We start from the raw sequence: 16,502 nt of genomic DNA on the forward strand, positions 1-16,502 counted from the left end.
ACAACATTGCAGGACTTCTTGACTCATTGGAAGAGACCCCCTTGTTCCTTTATTACATCTTTTCCACAAATAGAGTTGCGAAATGGGAGGAGACCTGGCTGTAGCAAACTGAGAACAATTTGTTGTTGCAAATGGGAACAAACCACCATACTATAGCTGCTGTGTTCATCTAAGAATCCAAAAGTAAACTGGTGCAAACAGCTCATCAGATTACCACATTTTTGTTCAGCTTCTGTTCATTGCACATTACTTGTGCATGGAACAGAATTTTGAGCATGGTGAGTTTTTTTTCCCCCAAACTGCTCCCTGCTCTCCTTCACTTTTAGAACTGCATTTGGACTTGTATCTTCTGACCTGAATCTTTTGTGCCCAGTTCAATCGGGAGAATTTCAAGCCCACCCAATCCTTCATGCCAGTTTCACTGTCTCTGAACAGGACTTCTGGGATGCCCATAAGAGCTCCTCCCATTCTGCACATCTATGCACCGTGGGAGAAGACTGAGTGATTGATAGGAAATAAAATGAATGACCTTCATCCCCCTCTGGAATCCTCAAAACATAGTATAAGCTGTAGTTTTTCCCCTTCCTCTGTCTCCATGTTTGCAGGTGACCGGTTGAGTGCCATACTGAATTCCATTCAGTCTGGGCCCTTCCTCTCAGCAGCTCCCTCCTCCTCCGTATTTGAGCAAGCTGCCCAACCTCCCTCCTCCTCCTCCCTTGTCCACAGCCCATTTGTGTTTGGACAATCCCCCTCCCAACTGTCTCAGCCACAACCACAGCTTCTGAGTAAGTCTGTCCTGCTTTCTGACAGCGCTTGCTTGCTTGCGAAGGTGTTGAATCCTTTTCCTCCCAGCTTTTTTTTTTTTTTTTTTTTTTTCAGATTTGTTTTCTGTTATTTCCTGTGTTTTCTGGGAGTGGACAGGAGTGATGTGTGACACATAACGGTGCAGAAATATCCTTAACAAGTGACATGTCTAATATTCAGTATTTAAATCTTGTTTTTAAAGAGCACATCAGGTGATGCAGACTTGCAAGTGTTTTCACCCGTGATTCAAAACAAGATTTAAAAGTTTAATACTAGACTAGCAAAAATAAGGATATTTTTGCTAAGCGCTCCAGTGATAGGTTAAATAGCTGAATTTTCTGCTTGCTCTGCTTGCTTTCTTTTTTAGTGTGCCTTATGCCCTCTTTTTCATCTTTTTCATCATTGCTTTAACTTTAGATTTGCATCTTCCATCCTTGATTAACACATTTTTCATTTTCAACCAGCCCAGGACTTCACTGCACATTTAAACAACAATAGCCTAAATAGTTCTTAATAGTGATTAATTATCTGCGATAACCAGACAAAACAGCGGAATCTCACATCAGTCATATATAAAGGTGTTCCATACAACATACTGTATCTGCCTAGTGTGCACTTCAGCTGGATAATTCAAATTAAAAAAAAGCACAGCAACTTAAAAGACCACATCTTCCAACAGCAAGTGTTACTTTTTCAGTCTGTATGGCACTCTTTCTCCTTGTCAGTCTTTTCTTCTGCATTGCTTCTTTCTGTCTCTTTCTTTTTTTAACCTGGTTTTCTATTTCTTATGGAGCCCTGAAGGTGTCATGGAAAAAAAGCAAAAACAATTTTTTTGACTGAATAATTCATGCATCCTGCTAACCTTTTAGCATCAAGCTCTTGTTTTTTGTCTATAGGTTTGAATAGTTATTTTTTGTTCTTGGAGATATGTGAACTTTTGACACACAGTATCATTTATTATTTTGCTGTAAAAACTTTTATGATACTGATGATGTTCTTAAAAACTCAGCTTCAGTGTTGTGCAGCTCTTCATGACTGTTTTCTTTGTAGTGTATTGTCAGTATTCAGCCAAAGGTTTTTGGCATTCTGAAATGCATGCACAAATTGATTTTTTCTCCATGACACTTAGAGGTCTTTATAACTTCTTCTTCTATAAGTGTTTCTTTCTTCATGTCTGTTAGTTTCTCTATCTGTCTAACTTCCCATCACTTTAACATGTAGTCCTTCTCCCTTTTCCTACTCCGCCTTCTGGACTTGACCCCATTACCTCTTTGTGCTCTCTTTCTTTCTCTGTGGTGGCCTCCTCGCATTCCATGTCTCGTTTGTTTACCTGCTCCACTGTTTTCCGCTGTAGATGGTTCGTCACGCAGCCTTGCTTCTCGTGAGCGTGTGCACAAAAGCAGTGTGTCCATGGCTGGGCATGGTACTGCTCTCTCATCTCTCGCTCTAAGGCAAAAGGGTGGGTAATCACAGCATGCATGCCTCCCTCAGACTGAACAGAGGGTGGGTAGGAACTCACGGAAATACAATCTTCTATATGATGAATCAAGGGCTTTGTACTTAAGCTCATTAAGGCATCACGTGTTAGTGCTAACCTTCAAAACTCTGGCACTAAGTAGGACACGTCTAAAGATAAAAATGAAACTAATGTTAGCACATATTGCCTGAAACACCATATCACAAAAATCAGTTTAAAAGTGGCTTCTGGGCATCGTTTGGACATTAGCAGCTTGCTTTCTGGTCAATACCAAGGCTATTGCCAGTAATAGGAGTGGTCCAAGGAATGGGCTAGAATCCAGCTTCCATCAGCGCTTCCATGGTCCACTAGCTTTCTCCATCCGTATCTGAGTTTATCTTGCCAAAAATGCCAAGCAAGTCAAGTAAAACTCACTAGAATTAGTTTTGAAGAACATATATCACTCACTTTATAAGATATAACATCTTCCACCTTTGAAACTTCATTTCATTTTACACTTCTATCTTTTAACATTACATTTTTGATTTTCACTCAGCCATAGAATGCTAAACCTAGACTTACAGGAATGCGCTTACCTCTAATAATTGTGGTGTGACTATGTTTGAATTATTGATGTTTAGGTGAAAGAGGGAACCTGATGTCTGGTGCACGGCCCATGTCCCCGGCCTCCAAGCACCGCCAGGAGAATCGCTCCCCCAAACAGGAGAGTCGGGGAAGCCGCTCATCTGAGCAGAGCAGGATGAAGACGAGCGAGGCCGGACTCTCAGCTAGCGAGGCCCTCATCCTGCGATCAGACACGGCCAAACTGAGGTCCGACTCTCACAGCCGCTCCCACTCACCCAATCACAACACTCTGCAGGCTCTGAAGGCAGATGGTAGAACCCCAGGAATTCGGGCCGAGTCCCCGAATCCCAGCTCTCGCTCCTCCTCTCCCAAACAGAAAAGTGTGTCTTCTTCAGGCAGATCTAGTCCCTCCAGCACTTCATCCCAGCACTCTTCTTCATCCCACCATGACAAGAACCTCCCCCCTAAAGTTAGTCCTTCTTCCAAAGCCCGGCTGGATCCTCCCAGAGAGAGATCTAAATCAGACTCATACACTTTGGACCCAGACACTCTCAGAAAGAAGAAGGTTCCCCTTACAGAGCCACTTAGGGGTAGATCTACCTCTCCTAAACCTAAACTGTCTCCTAAAGATCCAAATAAAGGAGTGACCAGTAATGCAGAGAACCGTGTTCCTTCTCCTCATGTGACTCAAGAGAACCTCCACAGTGAAGTCGTGGAGGTCTGCACCTCCAGCGCTCTCCTCTCCAACGAGGACGTCAATGACGAGAACGTGGATGTCCGCAATGCAGAGGAAGGCTCATGTAAGGTGCACTTTAGCATCGGCAAAGCCCCCGTCAAAGAGGAACTAGAGAGTCGGTCTTCACCCAAAGTCAGCCGCAAAACGTCCAGTCGGCACACACGTCCCAAGAAGGACAAATCCGGGCCTCTGTTTAAAGGTGAGAGTACATCGAGGGTCACGGAGCCTGCCAAACAGGCCATGTCACCGTCTGTAGCAGAATGTGCCCGTGCCGTCTTCGCAGCATTCCTGTGGCATGAGGGCATTGTCCACGACGCCATGGCCTGCTCCTCCTTCCTGAAGTTCAACCCAGACTTAACCAAAGAGCACGCCCCAATTCGCAGCTCCCTGGGAGGACAGGGCGCTGAGGAGAAGGAGAGCAAGCTAAAGAACCGCCACTCCTTGGAGATTTCCTCTGCTCTTAATATGTTTAATATCGCTCCACATGGCCCGGACATCTCTAAAATGGGCAGCATCAACAAAAACAAGGTATTATCTATGCTGAAGGAACCTCCGCTGCCAGAGAAGTGCGAGGATGGAAAAGGAGAGTCCATTTCCTACGAGATGACTTCTCATCCCTCTATGAGGGCAAAGTCGATCTTACCGTTAACATTACAGCATTTGGTAGCATTCTGGGAGGACATATCGATGGCCACCATCAAGGCAGCAACTCAGAACATGATCTTCCCCAGCCCAGGGTCCAGCGCCATCCTCAAGAAAAAGGAGCACGAGAAAGACAGTAAAAAGGCAAAGAAGGAGAAGAAGAAAAGGGAGAAGGCTGAGGTCCGACCAAGAGGAAATCTGTTTGGAGAAATGGCACAACTCGCCATGGGTGGACCAGAGAAGGACACCATCTGTGAGCTGTGTGGGGAGTCTCACCCTTACCCTGTCACATACCATATGAGGCAGGCTCACCCAGGTACGAATACTGGAGTCTCTTCACTTTACAAAGTAACTGTGAATCTGTTCTGTTGGTTAACATCCCTCCTTTGTGTTTCCAGGCTGTGGTCGCTATGCAGGAGGTCAGGGCTACAACAGTATTGGCCACTTCTGTGGTGGCTGGGCAGGAAACTGTGGAGATGGAGGCATAGGAGGCAGCACCTGGTACCTGGTGTGTGATCGCTGTCGGGAGAAATACCTCAGAGAGAAGCAGACTGCCGCCAGGGAAAAGGTAGCGTACTTACTCACCTTAAGACAAGGGTGTCAAACTCATTTTAGTTCAGGGGTCACATTCAGTCCAGTTTGATCTCAAGTGGCCCAGACCAGTAAAATCACAGAGTAATACCCTATGAATAACGACAGCTCAAAATTTTTTGCCTTTCCTTTAGTGCAAAAAACATTATTGTCAGACAAAAAGAAAAACAAGACAAAATATTCCAAAAATTAGACACAAAAAACAAAAAAAAACAATGATTTATGATCAAAATGACAAAACAACCAAAAAGAAGACAAAATATTACAAAAACAAGACACAAAGTGACAAAAGCGAGAAACCTGACAAAAAAATAGACAGTAGACATAAGCAAGACAAAAAAGAAACACAAAACGACATAAATGAGAAACAAAACAACAAAAGAAGACAAAATATTGGAAAAATGAAACACAAAGCGACAAAAGAACAATGATCTATGATCAAAATGACAAAAACAAGACAAAATATGACAAAATGAGACACAAAATGACAAAAGAACAATGAACAATTTTACTTTATGATCAAAGCAACTTGTCAGGGTTTAGAAACTATTTTAAATTTATACTTTTGCAAATTTACAATTTGCAGTTAATGTCTTCTCTGTAATTTCTACACTTTACAAAGTCGTCCTAGATTGGACCCTTTGGTAGGCCAGTTTTGACCCGCGGGCCGCATGTTTGACCCCTCTGCTTTTAGCCAACTCAGAACACCACAGGTCTTCATGTTCTTTTCCAGGTGAAGCAGTCCAGGAAGAAGCCTCTACAGGTGAAGACCCCGAGGGCCCTGCCCACTATGGAGGCCCACCAGGTGATTCGGGCAAACGCGTTGTTCCTGCTGTCCCTCAGCAGTGCAGCTGAGCCCAGCATGCTGTGCCACCACCCTCCCAGGCCCCTCCATTCCCAGCTCCTCCCCAGCCTAAAGGAGGGAGTGTCAGAAGAACTCCCCAATAAAATGGGCTGCCTCTACCTACAGACGCTAGCAAGGTGGTTACAAGATCAGTTAATAATACGTTGCACTTTACAGATAAGGAAACCCTCACAAAATGTAACCCGAGTTTCTCATTGTTCCCTCATCCTTCAGGCAACACACTGAGAACTTTGGGGCCTACCAAGATGACAACCTATTTCAGGATGAGATGAGGTATTTGCGCTCAACATCTGTTCCTGCGCCCTACATTTCAGTCACACCTGACGCCTGCCCTAATGTGTTTGAGGAGCCAGAGAGCAACATGAAATCAATGCCCCCCAGGTAACACATAATTATGTTATGTCTTTACCTACTTTCATTTTTGCACATTGCTGTACACTATCCTACTATTTATGCACTACATAAACATCAGACTGTCTTTATAAGCATTTTTTTCTTGTAGTTCTTGTGATAGTTAAGGGTTTTTCCCATATTTATTGTGAAAGCAGCCAAGCACAAAATTCCATCATGCGGATATATGCATATGTTATTTTCAGCCTCCCCCTCGTTCCCCTGCAACCTACACATTTTGACAGCAGGCACAAAATTTAGTTCAGAAAAGCTGCCTCAATTGCTGGGCTTCATTGTCATGATCATGTTTATCTTGAACAGTACAAAAAGCCTTTGTTGTCTAACTGAAAGTTTCTTTTATTGACTGCCAAATCTGTTCACATGTATTCATTCATTTCTTCCTCCCACACTCGGTAGCAAACATAGATTTTCTAAAGAAAACATACTTAATGTTGTATTATGTTGAAAAGATGTTGATGTCTTCAACAGTATTTGAATTGGAGTGTAAACTGAATTTATTTGTGTCTTTATTTGCTCTCTTGTAGCCTTGAGACCAGCCCCATCACAGACAGCGACACGGCTAAGCGCACCGTGTTCCAGAGGTCTTACTCAGTCGTAGCGTCTGAGTATGATAAGCAGCACTCACCGTCTCCAGCCCGGGTCAAAGCTGTGCCCAGACGCAGAGTTCATAGTGGTGATGCAGGTAATCACGTATAATCATTTGACACGTGATTTATTAATGCTTCCAGGGTGAGTTATAGCATAATTTGTAACATTAAACTGCTCTTTTATCCATAGAAGTGGGCTCTTCGCTGTTACGTCACCCGTCTCCGGAGCTGTCCCGACTCATCTCAGCCCACGGCTCCCTCAGTAAGGGGGAGAGGAACTTCCAGTGGCCGGTCCTGGCCTTCGTCATCCAGCATCATGACCTCGAGGGCCTGGAGGTGGCCATGAAGCATGCACTGAGGAAGTCCGCCTGCAGGGTGTTTGCCATGGAGGTACACCTACCTAGGCCTCCATTTATCAGAATCTCATAGCTCAGTTTTGTTTTAGTTGTTGCTAATTATACAGCTGTGCTTTGTGGTTATGGGCAGTTAGTGGACTGGAGATTATGAGTTAATCAGTTGATGCTAATATTCTTTGTCCCTGTCAGGCTTTCAACTGGCTGCTGTGCAACGTGATCCAGACGACCTCTCTGCACGACATTCTCTGGCATTTTGTAGCGTCTCTTACTCCATCCCCATTTGAACCCGAGGATGAGGAAGATGACGAGAACAAGGGGAACAAAGAAAATGTGGAACAGGTAATTAGCGGTTTACAGTTTACAAGCAGCACGTGGCTTTGCTTCGGCTCCCATTTATTTTCTAATCGTGAACATCTCCGCTCTACACAGGAAAGAGACCTTGGCGTTTGTGAGCACCCTCTGTCAGACATTGTTATTGCCGGGGAGGCAGCTCATCCTCTCCCCCACACCTTCCACCGCCTCCTTCAGACCATCTCCGACCTCATGATGTCACTTCCCAGTGGCAGCTCACTGCAGCAGATGGCTCTTAGGTACAATTTCTAGTTGAAAGAATCCCACTTTACTGTCAGTAATATGCCTCACGTTTGCCAGTTCTGAGCTCAATGCACATTTAATACCAACATACATGATTGCGACTCCTCCTTTCAGGTGCTGGAGTCTAAAGTTTAAACAGTCCGACCACCAGTTCCTCCACCAGAGCAACGTTTTCCATCACATCAACAACATCCTGTCTAAGTCAGATGATGGGGACAGCGAGGAGAGTTTCAACATCAGTGTGCAGTCCGGCTACGAAGCAATGAGCCAGGCAAGAAAAGCATCATTTACTTACCATATTTACCAACATTCATGAGGCCTGACATTGTTGATTTAGCCTAAGCTCTTACAGCTACTCATCTGCTGTGCGCTAACCTGATGCAAACGTATGTGTGATACAGGATCTCTGCCTAGTTATCTGTCTGAAGGACCTGACGAGTGTCGTAGACATCAAGACGTCTAGTCGTCCCGCCATGATCGGCAGCCTGACAGACGGATCCACGGAGACCTTCTGGGAATCTGGAGATGAGGACAAGAACAAAACCAAGAGCATCACCATCAGCTGTGTGAAAGGCATCAACGCCACCAAGGCTTCTGTTCATGTGGACAACTCCAGAGACATCGGGGTAAGGAGGCAACAACAAACCAGGCTTTAAGCTGTCTGGGGGATAAAACTATGCTTGTTATTGTATAAACAAAGTGGAATTGATAATGATGATGCTAGATATATGCATGTATGGGTTTTCTGGTTGATTCTACTAAATTTAATTGTCTCTTTATCATACATACAGAACAAAGTCACATCAGTGACATTCCTATGTGGAAAAGCAATAGAGGACCTCTGCAGAATCAAACAGGTATGGACAGTTTTTATAGCTTCTCAGTCAGTGACTCAAAAACTAGAGTATATCGAGTGTAATTTGTGCTTGAATGAACGCTATTAAAATTTCTGTTACACAACTCTTGAGTGTTTAAAGTGCGAACAAATCTTACAAAGCCTTTTTCAAACACAAAATAAGTGGGAAAAGTGTTGTGTGTTTTTCCTGTTGCATAAAGCTGTTTATGTTGATTGATATACTGACACAGTTACATTTTTTAGAACTCCAGTAACATCTCTCTTCCTTTACATTATTACAGGTTGACCTCGACTCGCGTCACATGGGCTGGGTGACAAGTGAGCTCCCTGGAGGGGATCATCATGTGATCAAGGTGGAACTGAAAGGTCCTGAAAACACCCTGAGGGTTCGCCAGGTGAAGGTCCTCGGTTGGAAGGAGGGCGAGAGCATCAAGATACCTGGACAGATCTCAGCCAGCGTGGCCCAGCAGAAGAACTGTGAAGCGGAGACTCTCAGAGTTTTCCGCCTGATCACCTCCCAGGTCTGTTCAACTGCCTCATTCGTGTCACCTAAGAACTTTTTTCCTGCTACCATGCTGTGGGTTTGAAGATATTATATTTGGATGCATAAACACGTAGACTCTTGCAAACTTTACTGACGATCCTTTCTCGTGTAAATGTAGGTTTTTGGAAAACTAATCAGTGGAGATGCAGAGCCAACTCCAGAGCAGGAGGAGAAAAACCTGCTTTCATCGCCCGAGGGAGAAGACAAGGTCTGCATTCTGATCATCTCACTGTCCTGTTTAACTCACTCGTGTTTGGTGACCTTAAAGCTAATCATTTGCATATTTTCTTTTTGGATTTGTGTGAATAGGTACCATCTGATGCAGACCTTAAAGAACACATGGTGGGAATCATTTTCAGCAGGAGCAAACTGACCAACCTGCAGAAACAGGTGAATAGTTCGCTTCATTAACCCTCATGTTGTCATGTGGGTCAACTGACCCGTTTTAAAGTTTGAAAATGTGGAAAAAAAAATATTTCCTCAGTGAAACTTCTGATGTCCACATTTTCAACATTTTTGGTAAATCTTTGAATATTTTTGGTGGAAAAAAAATGTTAAAAATGTTTCTTAAGAGCATTCATAAAAAAATCAACCAAACTCCAGTGAATTTCGCTGGATTTTGGTTGATTTTTTTTGTGAATGTTCTTAAAGAAACTATTAGAAATTTTACTGATATATCTGTAATCACTTTAGATATTTTTAGGATTTTTTTTGAAGATTTTTACTCATTTTAAAAAAAATATTTACAAGAATTTCCTTGCCAAATTTGGGGGATTTTTAAAAAAATGTATCTTTTAAGGGAACTTTTAAGGAATTATTGGAATTTTCTTCCTGAAGGTTTTGCAAATTTTCAGAAATGTGTGGAATTTTTTTGCTGAATTTTTGTATTTTTTTCAGACAAGTAAACAATATTTTTTGTTGCCCATAAATGAGGACAGCAGGAGAGTTAAACCACTCAACAGGGACTTCATGTCGTGGTGAAACATTCTAGCCTCAAGCATCTAAACTAATGTGTGTGTGTGTCGTACTTCCAGGTGTGCGCACACATCGTCCAGGCCATCCGTATGGAAGCCACACGGGTGAGGGAGGAGTGGGAGCACGCCATCTCCAGCAAAGAGAACGCCAACTCTCAGCCCAGTGACGACGACGCCTCGTCGGACGCCTACTGCTTCGAGCTCCTCTCCATGGTCCTGGCTCTGAGCGGCTCCAACGTCGGCCGCCAGTACCTCGCTCAGCAGCTCACCCTCATGCAGGACCTGTTTTCTCTGCTGCACACAGCGTCTCCACGAGTACAGAGACAGGTGGGAGAGGGTTTAACCACATAAACATTTGCAGTTTAAGAGTATCCTGTGAAATTTTCTTGCCAACAAACAAATATATAATTGCTATCCGGTTCCCATCAAAACGCCTTGTGGATGTTGAGTGCATTTCCTGCCTCACTGCATAAACAAAGTCTACTTTCTCTAAATATTTTGAAAGCTAGTTTATGCTTGTGTTTATTAACTGGAAGTTTTCTGCCTCTCTGCATTTCCTGGCCCAATGTTCTGTGTCTTGTTGCAACCATGTAGCAGTCAGTAGAATAGTGCATTCTGGCAGTAGGATTGTAGATAACATGCATGAGTGCTCTTCTGTGCACCAGATACCAGAGCTACAAGCTTTACCAAAAAAATTCCAAACATGCTACGCTACACTGATTTGATCTTTGAGTCGCACAGCAAATGATGTATGGACCATCTGAAATGTTTCCAAGCATCCAGGAGCTATTACTGTCACACACAATGTGTTCATTCATCCGTTAGCTGGATTTACTTTATCTATAGAGGCTGATAGGCGGCTGGAGCCTTTGCATGCTGACATGAGGATTACAACATCACAGGGCTCACACACACACACAGACAGCAATGCGAGTTTACATTTGTACCTATGGCAAGTTTAGAAACAATAGCACCAGTAGAGAACCACAAGAAGAGCTCCAAAACCATGGGAGAGCAAGCAGACTACACACAGAGCAGATTCAAACACAAAACCTTGTTGTTGTGTTTGAATCTGTGCCGCTCCAAAAACATGGTCACAAGTTGAAATCAGTCATTCATTCAGATATTAGGCTTGTCGGTAACACAACTGGTGCCAAAATGTTGGTCCCTGTAAATGAATTAGAAGTTTAGAGTGTGTTTTATAGGCTTTTTGTTCTGTGTGTATGGTTAATTAACCCTCCTGTTGTCCTCATTCACGGGCAACAAAAAAAGATTTTCCTTGTCTGAAAAAAATCCCAAAAATCTGAAAAAAAAAAAAAAATCACCAAATTTCTGAAAATTTGCAAAACCTTCAGGAAGAAAATTCCAATCATTCCTTAAAAGTTTCCCTTAAAAGTTTTTTTTTTTTTTTTTTAAATCCCCCAAATTTGGCAAGAAAATTCTTGTAAATATTTTCAAAAAATGAGTAAAAATCTTCCAAAAAATCTTAAAAATATCTAAAATGATTACATTTATATCAGTAAAACTTCTGATATTATCTTTAAGAGCATTCACAAAAAAATTCAACCAAAATCCAGCGAAATTCGCTGGATTTTGGTTGATTTTTTTGGTGAATTTTCTTAAGAAACATTTTTAACATTTTTTTTTAACATTTCCCAAAAATGATGAAAATGTGGCTATCAGAAGTTTCACTGTGAAAATATTTTATTCCCACATTTTCAAACTTTAAAACGGGTCAATTTTGACCCGCAGGACGACACGAGGGTTAAATAAAATGTCGTTTACCATCTGATCTTATCTCTTCTTCAGGTGACTTCACTGCTCAGGCGTGTCCTACCAGAGGTGACGCCTGTGCGTCTCGCCAGCATCATTGGGGTGAAGGCTCTGCCGCCAGCAGACATCAGCGACATCATTCATTCCACAGAGAAGGGTGACTGGAACAAACTCGGCATCCTCGACATGTTCCTGGGCTGCATCGCCAAAGCCCTCACCGTGCAGCTGAAAGCCAAAGGCACCACCATCTCTGGAACAGCCGGCATGGCTGCAGGCAAAGGGGTCACCACGGTCACGCTGCCCATGATCTTCAACTCCAGGTGAGTTAGTTTCTGTCTTAGCAGCGTGTTGCTCAAATGTTAGAAAGTTCCTGACGGTGTTATGCACGATGCCCTCTCTTTTTACACTCAGCTACATCCGCAGAGGGGAGAGCCACTGGTGGATGAAAGGCTCCACTCCTCCTCAGATTGCAGAGATCATCATAAAGCTAGTTAAAGACATGGCCGCTGTGAGTTCTTGGTGCTTTTATCTCTCATTCATTAGCACATGAAACACTTTCATCATAATGTGTTATGAACTCAGTTCCACTGGAACAGTCCTCTCTAACACAGCTGTGTTCTGTTTTCAGGGTCACCTTTCAGACGCTTGGTCCAGAGTCACCAAAAACGCAATAGCTGAGACCATCATAGCCCTGACCAAAATGGAGGAGGAGCATCGATCTCCTGTGCGCTGTATCGCAACGACAAGGGTACGAAAGTGCTGTCATGAGCAGAGCATGTATCCGTGCTTAGAAATACAGCAGTCCCTCGCCACATCGCGGTTCACTTTTCGTGGTCTCATTGTATCGCAGGTTTTTAAATTGCATTTGGTATCGCGGATTTTTCGCAATATCGCGGGATTTTGCGGTGTATATGTATTTTTCTATATTTATTGTGGCCAGTTGCGTTGAAGTACGACGCCAGAGAAAGGATATCTGCCTTTTATGCACTCTGCAACTAGCACATGCTTTTATTTTGACACACACAGAGAGAGTTGAGACAGAACATGTGGCAGGAAGTCATCAGACACACTTCACACTCACAGTCCTGAAAACATAACATTTAACCAAACTAACTAGGCTGACTAAAACACAAAACCACAAAACAACACTGTAGCACTAACATAAACCACAATAATGTCATTTAAACCCCCAACATCCTGAACTCCCATGGTACATTGCAGCACAACAGTTCTGTCAGAGCAACCGGCTGTGATCGCTACATTATTTTAATTATTTTTGCAGTAAAATAAGCATTTTCTAGCCTAAGAAAAATGTAAAACAATACAAAATGTGCATAGTGTTGCTCTGCAGTGTGTGTGGGGAAGGTTGATAGAGCCTTAAATTATTTACAGGGTTTCCAAAAAAATTTTACATAATTTTAAAATCAATTATCTTGAAAACTAGTAAGTTTAGCTCAATGAAATTGAACAGTTTAGGTGTTGAACATTGTAAGTTTATGATTTGACCGGATTTTTGTCTATCGCGGGGGTCTAGAGCGTAACCCCCGATAGACGAGGGACCACTGTACTCTGTATTCATGATGATAAATGATTTCTAATTGCGTCTCTCAGCTGTGGCTGGCCTTGGCGTCGCTGTGTGTGCTGGACCAGGATCATGTCGACAGGTTGTCCTCTGGTCGCTGGATGGGCAAAGATGGACAGCAGAAGCAGATGGTGAGAATGAAATCAATAGCTGAGAGATACACTGTGTGAAGCTGACGGATCATTAACCCTCAAAATTGACCCGTTTTAAAGTTTGAAAATGTGGAAAAAATATATATTTTCACAGTGAAACTTTTGATGTCCACATTTTCAACATTTTTGGGAAATCTTTGAACATTTTTTGTTGGAAAAAAGAAATGTTAAAAATGTTTCTTAAGAACATTCACAAAAAATCTACCAAAATCCAGTGAATTTCGCTGGATTTTGGTTGATTTTTTTGTGAATGTTCTTAAAGAAAATATTAGAAGTTTTAGTGATATATATGGAATCCCTTTAGATATTTTTAGAATTTTTTTGGAAGATATTTACTCATTTTTTGAAAATATTTACAAGAATTTGCTTGCCACATTTGGTGAATTTTTTAAAAATAAAACTTTTTAGGGAAACTTTTAAGGAATTATTGGAATTTTCTTCCTGAATGTTTTGCAGTTTTTCAGAAATTTGGGGAATTTTTTTGCTGAACTTTTGGATTTTTTTCAGACAAGAAAGCAGTATTTTTTAATGCTCGTAAATGAGGACAACAGGAGGGTTAAAGGAAGAATAATTAGTTTCCTCCTCTTTCTTGTCACAGCCCATGTGTGACAACCATGATGACGGAGAGACAGCAGCCATCATCCTGTGTAACATGTGTGGAAACCTGTGCACCGACTGCGACCGCTTCCTCCACCTGCACCGACGCACACGCTCTCACCAGAGACAGGTCCGTTTGAGTTGTTAACCTGAATACAAAATATTAGAAACAGATTATAAAAATAATGTGGAGAAAGATGTGTGGGGCCTTTGAGAAATAACTGTTGTATTTTTATTCAACAGAGAATATATCACTCTCATGAGCAGCCAGTGAGCCGTTTTTGTTGCCCGTTTGTCCTAAGGAGGTGGATGTTTTTCCTTCAGTGTGTTCAGTCTTTTTTTTCCATGCCTGCTTCAGGTGTTCAAGGAGGAAGAGGAGGCCATAAAGGTGGATCTCCATGAAGGCTGTGGGAGGACCAAGCTCTTCTGGCTCATGGCTCTGGCTGACTCAAAGACTATGAAGGCCATGGTGGAGTTCAGAGAGCACACAGGTAACATTGACAAGACCCCATCAGTGTGATTGGTTTGTTTAAAACCAGCACATGGTTGCATGTTAGTTAGTTAAAGGACTACTAAGATTGTGTTAAAATTTCAAACCTCTGCATTTCCAGAAGTGCCTTATTTTTGCATACACATCTCTGTTCTGACAAGTCTCATGTATTTGTAGGTAAACCAGCATCCAGCAGCTCAGACGCATGCAGGTTCTGTGGTACAAGGAATGGGACGGAGCTGTCTGCAGTGGGAAGTGTCTGTTCAGATCCAGACTGTCAGGTACTGAACATCAGATATGACATGAAAACTCAATATCTGTTCATCTAACCTAAGCAGACAGAGTTCATTCAGACTGTGACCAGCTGCTTCCTTCTGTTTTCACGGAGAATCTCAATCTCCAAATTGTGCAAAAACTCCAAATCTCACCAAGTCTGTTTGTCTTATTTTTAGTCAAAATGTCTCATCCCACTTGATTTAAGATAAATTCACGTAACAAGTGACATTTCAGCAGATGGAGGGACTTGTTTTAAGACAATGCATCTGAAATATCTTTAGTCAAACAATCTTGAAATGATCTTGTTTTGATTTGTATTTTAGAAGAAAACTCAAAATAAGTTTAATACATCTCAAATTAGGTTACATGAAAGCAAAAATATATTTTTGAGTGAAAAACTGCTATTTTGTTTTTAAAGCATATGTGGCTTATTTTAAGACACCTAAACTTGACAATCCTGGTAAAATAGAGCTTAAAATAAGTTTTCCCAGCTAATTTTAAGATCTTAATATTCTAAATATCATATCTTATTTCAAGAAATCTTACCAAGACATTTTTCACTTGTTCTATTGGCAGATTTTTTCACTTATTTCAAGGTAAAAGTTCCTTGAAATAAGCTTTTTTTCTTGTTTTGAGAGGGGCATTTTCTCCAGTGGCAATATATAAACAGTACACATATACAAACTGAGCAAAAGCTTTATAACACAACCTGAATTATTATGTTGTTATTTTCACCATTTTAGCAACAGAGGCTTACTCTTCATTCCTGCTACGCAGCTATACTGAAATCAAGAAACTGTCTATTTTGTCAAGAAAAATAACCTGAAACGTTTTTTTTGACATAGATGCATGTGTGCTGTTTCTCAACATTTAACAGTTTTGCTATGTGAAAAGGTTGTTGAAGAATATTTAAATATATTTAAAGACTTTAGAGGCCTTTTTGGGGAGAGAAGAAACTAGATTAATCTCGAAGGAAGTTCTTGTCCCAGATATTGCTCAGAAAACCAATGAGAAAATGCAGTGCCTAATAGGAAAATGATAAGATATAAATACAACACATCACTGAAAATGTGACCAAGTAACCTGAACAGAAGGAAAGCCTTAAAGAGACAGGAGTTAAAATGGAGTGTTTTAGACAGAAGTTGAGAAGAAGTGCTGCAATAAAATAAAAATAATGCATGTTTTTGAACAGTAAAGCATGTAAACATATTCTAGTACAGTCCACAAACAACACTTTAAACATGTAAATGTAAATAATATGGGCTTTTTAATTTCCTAAAACAGAATCAACTATGATAAGCCATAAAAATAAGGTATTTTTTAGTGTATTTTCTATTGATAATGCAAAAATGAAAACAACTTGTGCTGTAGTTCCAAGCAACACCATCTATTTCCCTGTTGTGTCTCAGGAATACGCTAAACTGGCCTGCAGTAAGACTCATCCTTGTGGACACCCCTGTGGAGGAGTGAAGAACGAGGAGAGCTGCCTTCCATGTCTGCACGGCTGCGACAAGAACACCGGCTGTCTGAAGCAGGATGCAGACGACATGTGTATGATCTGCTTCACAGAGGCCCTCTCTGCTGCTCCTGCAGTTCAGGTAGCTCTAAACGCAGGAGTTTTCCAGTCTCAA

General features: G+C 41.9%; 1 protein-coding gene across 19 annotated transcripts in view; it reads left to right on the forward strand.

The window, feature by feature from the left end:
- The window catches only part of mycbp2 (MYC binding protein 2), a 71,886-nt gene that overhangs the window by 50,958 nt on the left and 4,426 nt on the right, over window positions 1–16,502 (forward strand). For 13 of the 19 annotated variants that reach the window (XM_055014895.1, XM_055014902.1, XM_055014905.1 and 10 more), the window contains 25 exons: window positions 606–785; window positions 2,159–2,263; window positions 2,902–4,539; window positions 4,622–4,791; window positions 5,548–5,795; window positions 5,893–6,060; window positions 6,615–6,772; window positions 6,868–7,067; window positions 7,223–7,372; window positions 7,463–7,623; window positions 7,742–7,898; window positions 8,029–8,253; window positions 8,419–8,484; window positions 8,765–9,004; window positions 9,146–9,235; window positions 9,337–9,417; window positions 10,062–10,328; window positions 11,811–12,094; window positions 12,186–12,282; window positions 12,403–12,522; window positions 13,386–13,487; window positions 14,107–14,235; window positions 14,464–14,596; window positions 14,773–14,876; window positions 16,281–16,469. In XM_055014895.1, the coding sequence (XP_054870870.1) occupies window positions 606–785; window positions 2,159–2,263; window positions 2,902–4,539; window positions 4,622–4,791; window positions 5,548–5,795; window positions 5,893–6,060; window positions 6,615–6,772; window positions 6,868–7,067; window positions 7,223–7,372; window positions 7,463–7,623; window positions 7,742–7,898; window positions 8,029–8,253; window positions 8,419–8,484; window positions 8,765–9,004; window positions 9,146–9,235; window positions 9,337–9,417; window positions 10,062–10,328; window positions 11,811–12,094; window positions 12,186–12,282; window positions 12,403–12,522; window positions 13,386–13,487; window positions 14,107–14,235; window positions 14,464–14,596; window positions 14,773–14,876; window positions 16,281–16,469 (5,462 nt within the window). The remainder of the gene's footprint in view (window positions 1–605; window positions 786–2,158; window positions 2,264–2,901; window positions 4,540–4,621; window positions 4,792–5,547; window positions 5,796–5,892; window positions 6,061–6,614; window positions 6,773–6,867; window positions 7,068–7,222; window positions 7,373–7,462; window positions 7,624–7,741; window positions 7,899–8,028; window positions 8,254–8,418; window positions 8,485–8,764; window positions 9,005–9,145; window positions 9,236–9,336; window positions 9,418–10,061; window positions 10,329–11,810; window positions 12,095–12,185; window positions 12,283–12,402; window positions 12,523–13,385; window positions 13,488–14,106; window positions 14,236–14,463; window positions 14,597–14,772; window positions 14,877–16,280; window positions 16,470–16,502) is intronic. The other 6 variants (XM_055014907.1, XM_055014910.1, XM_055014913.1 and 3 more) reach the window with 4 other exon arrangements.

The sequence above is a fragment of the Amphiprion ocellaris genome, chromosome 11 (genome assembly GCF_022539595.1).
Source record: "Amphiprion ocellaris isolate individual 3 ecotype Okinawa chromosome 11, ASM2253959v1, whole genome shotgun sequence".
Taxonomy (NCBI): Eukaryota; Metazoa; Chordata; class Actinopteri; family Pomacentridae; genus Amphiprion; species Amphiprion ocellaris.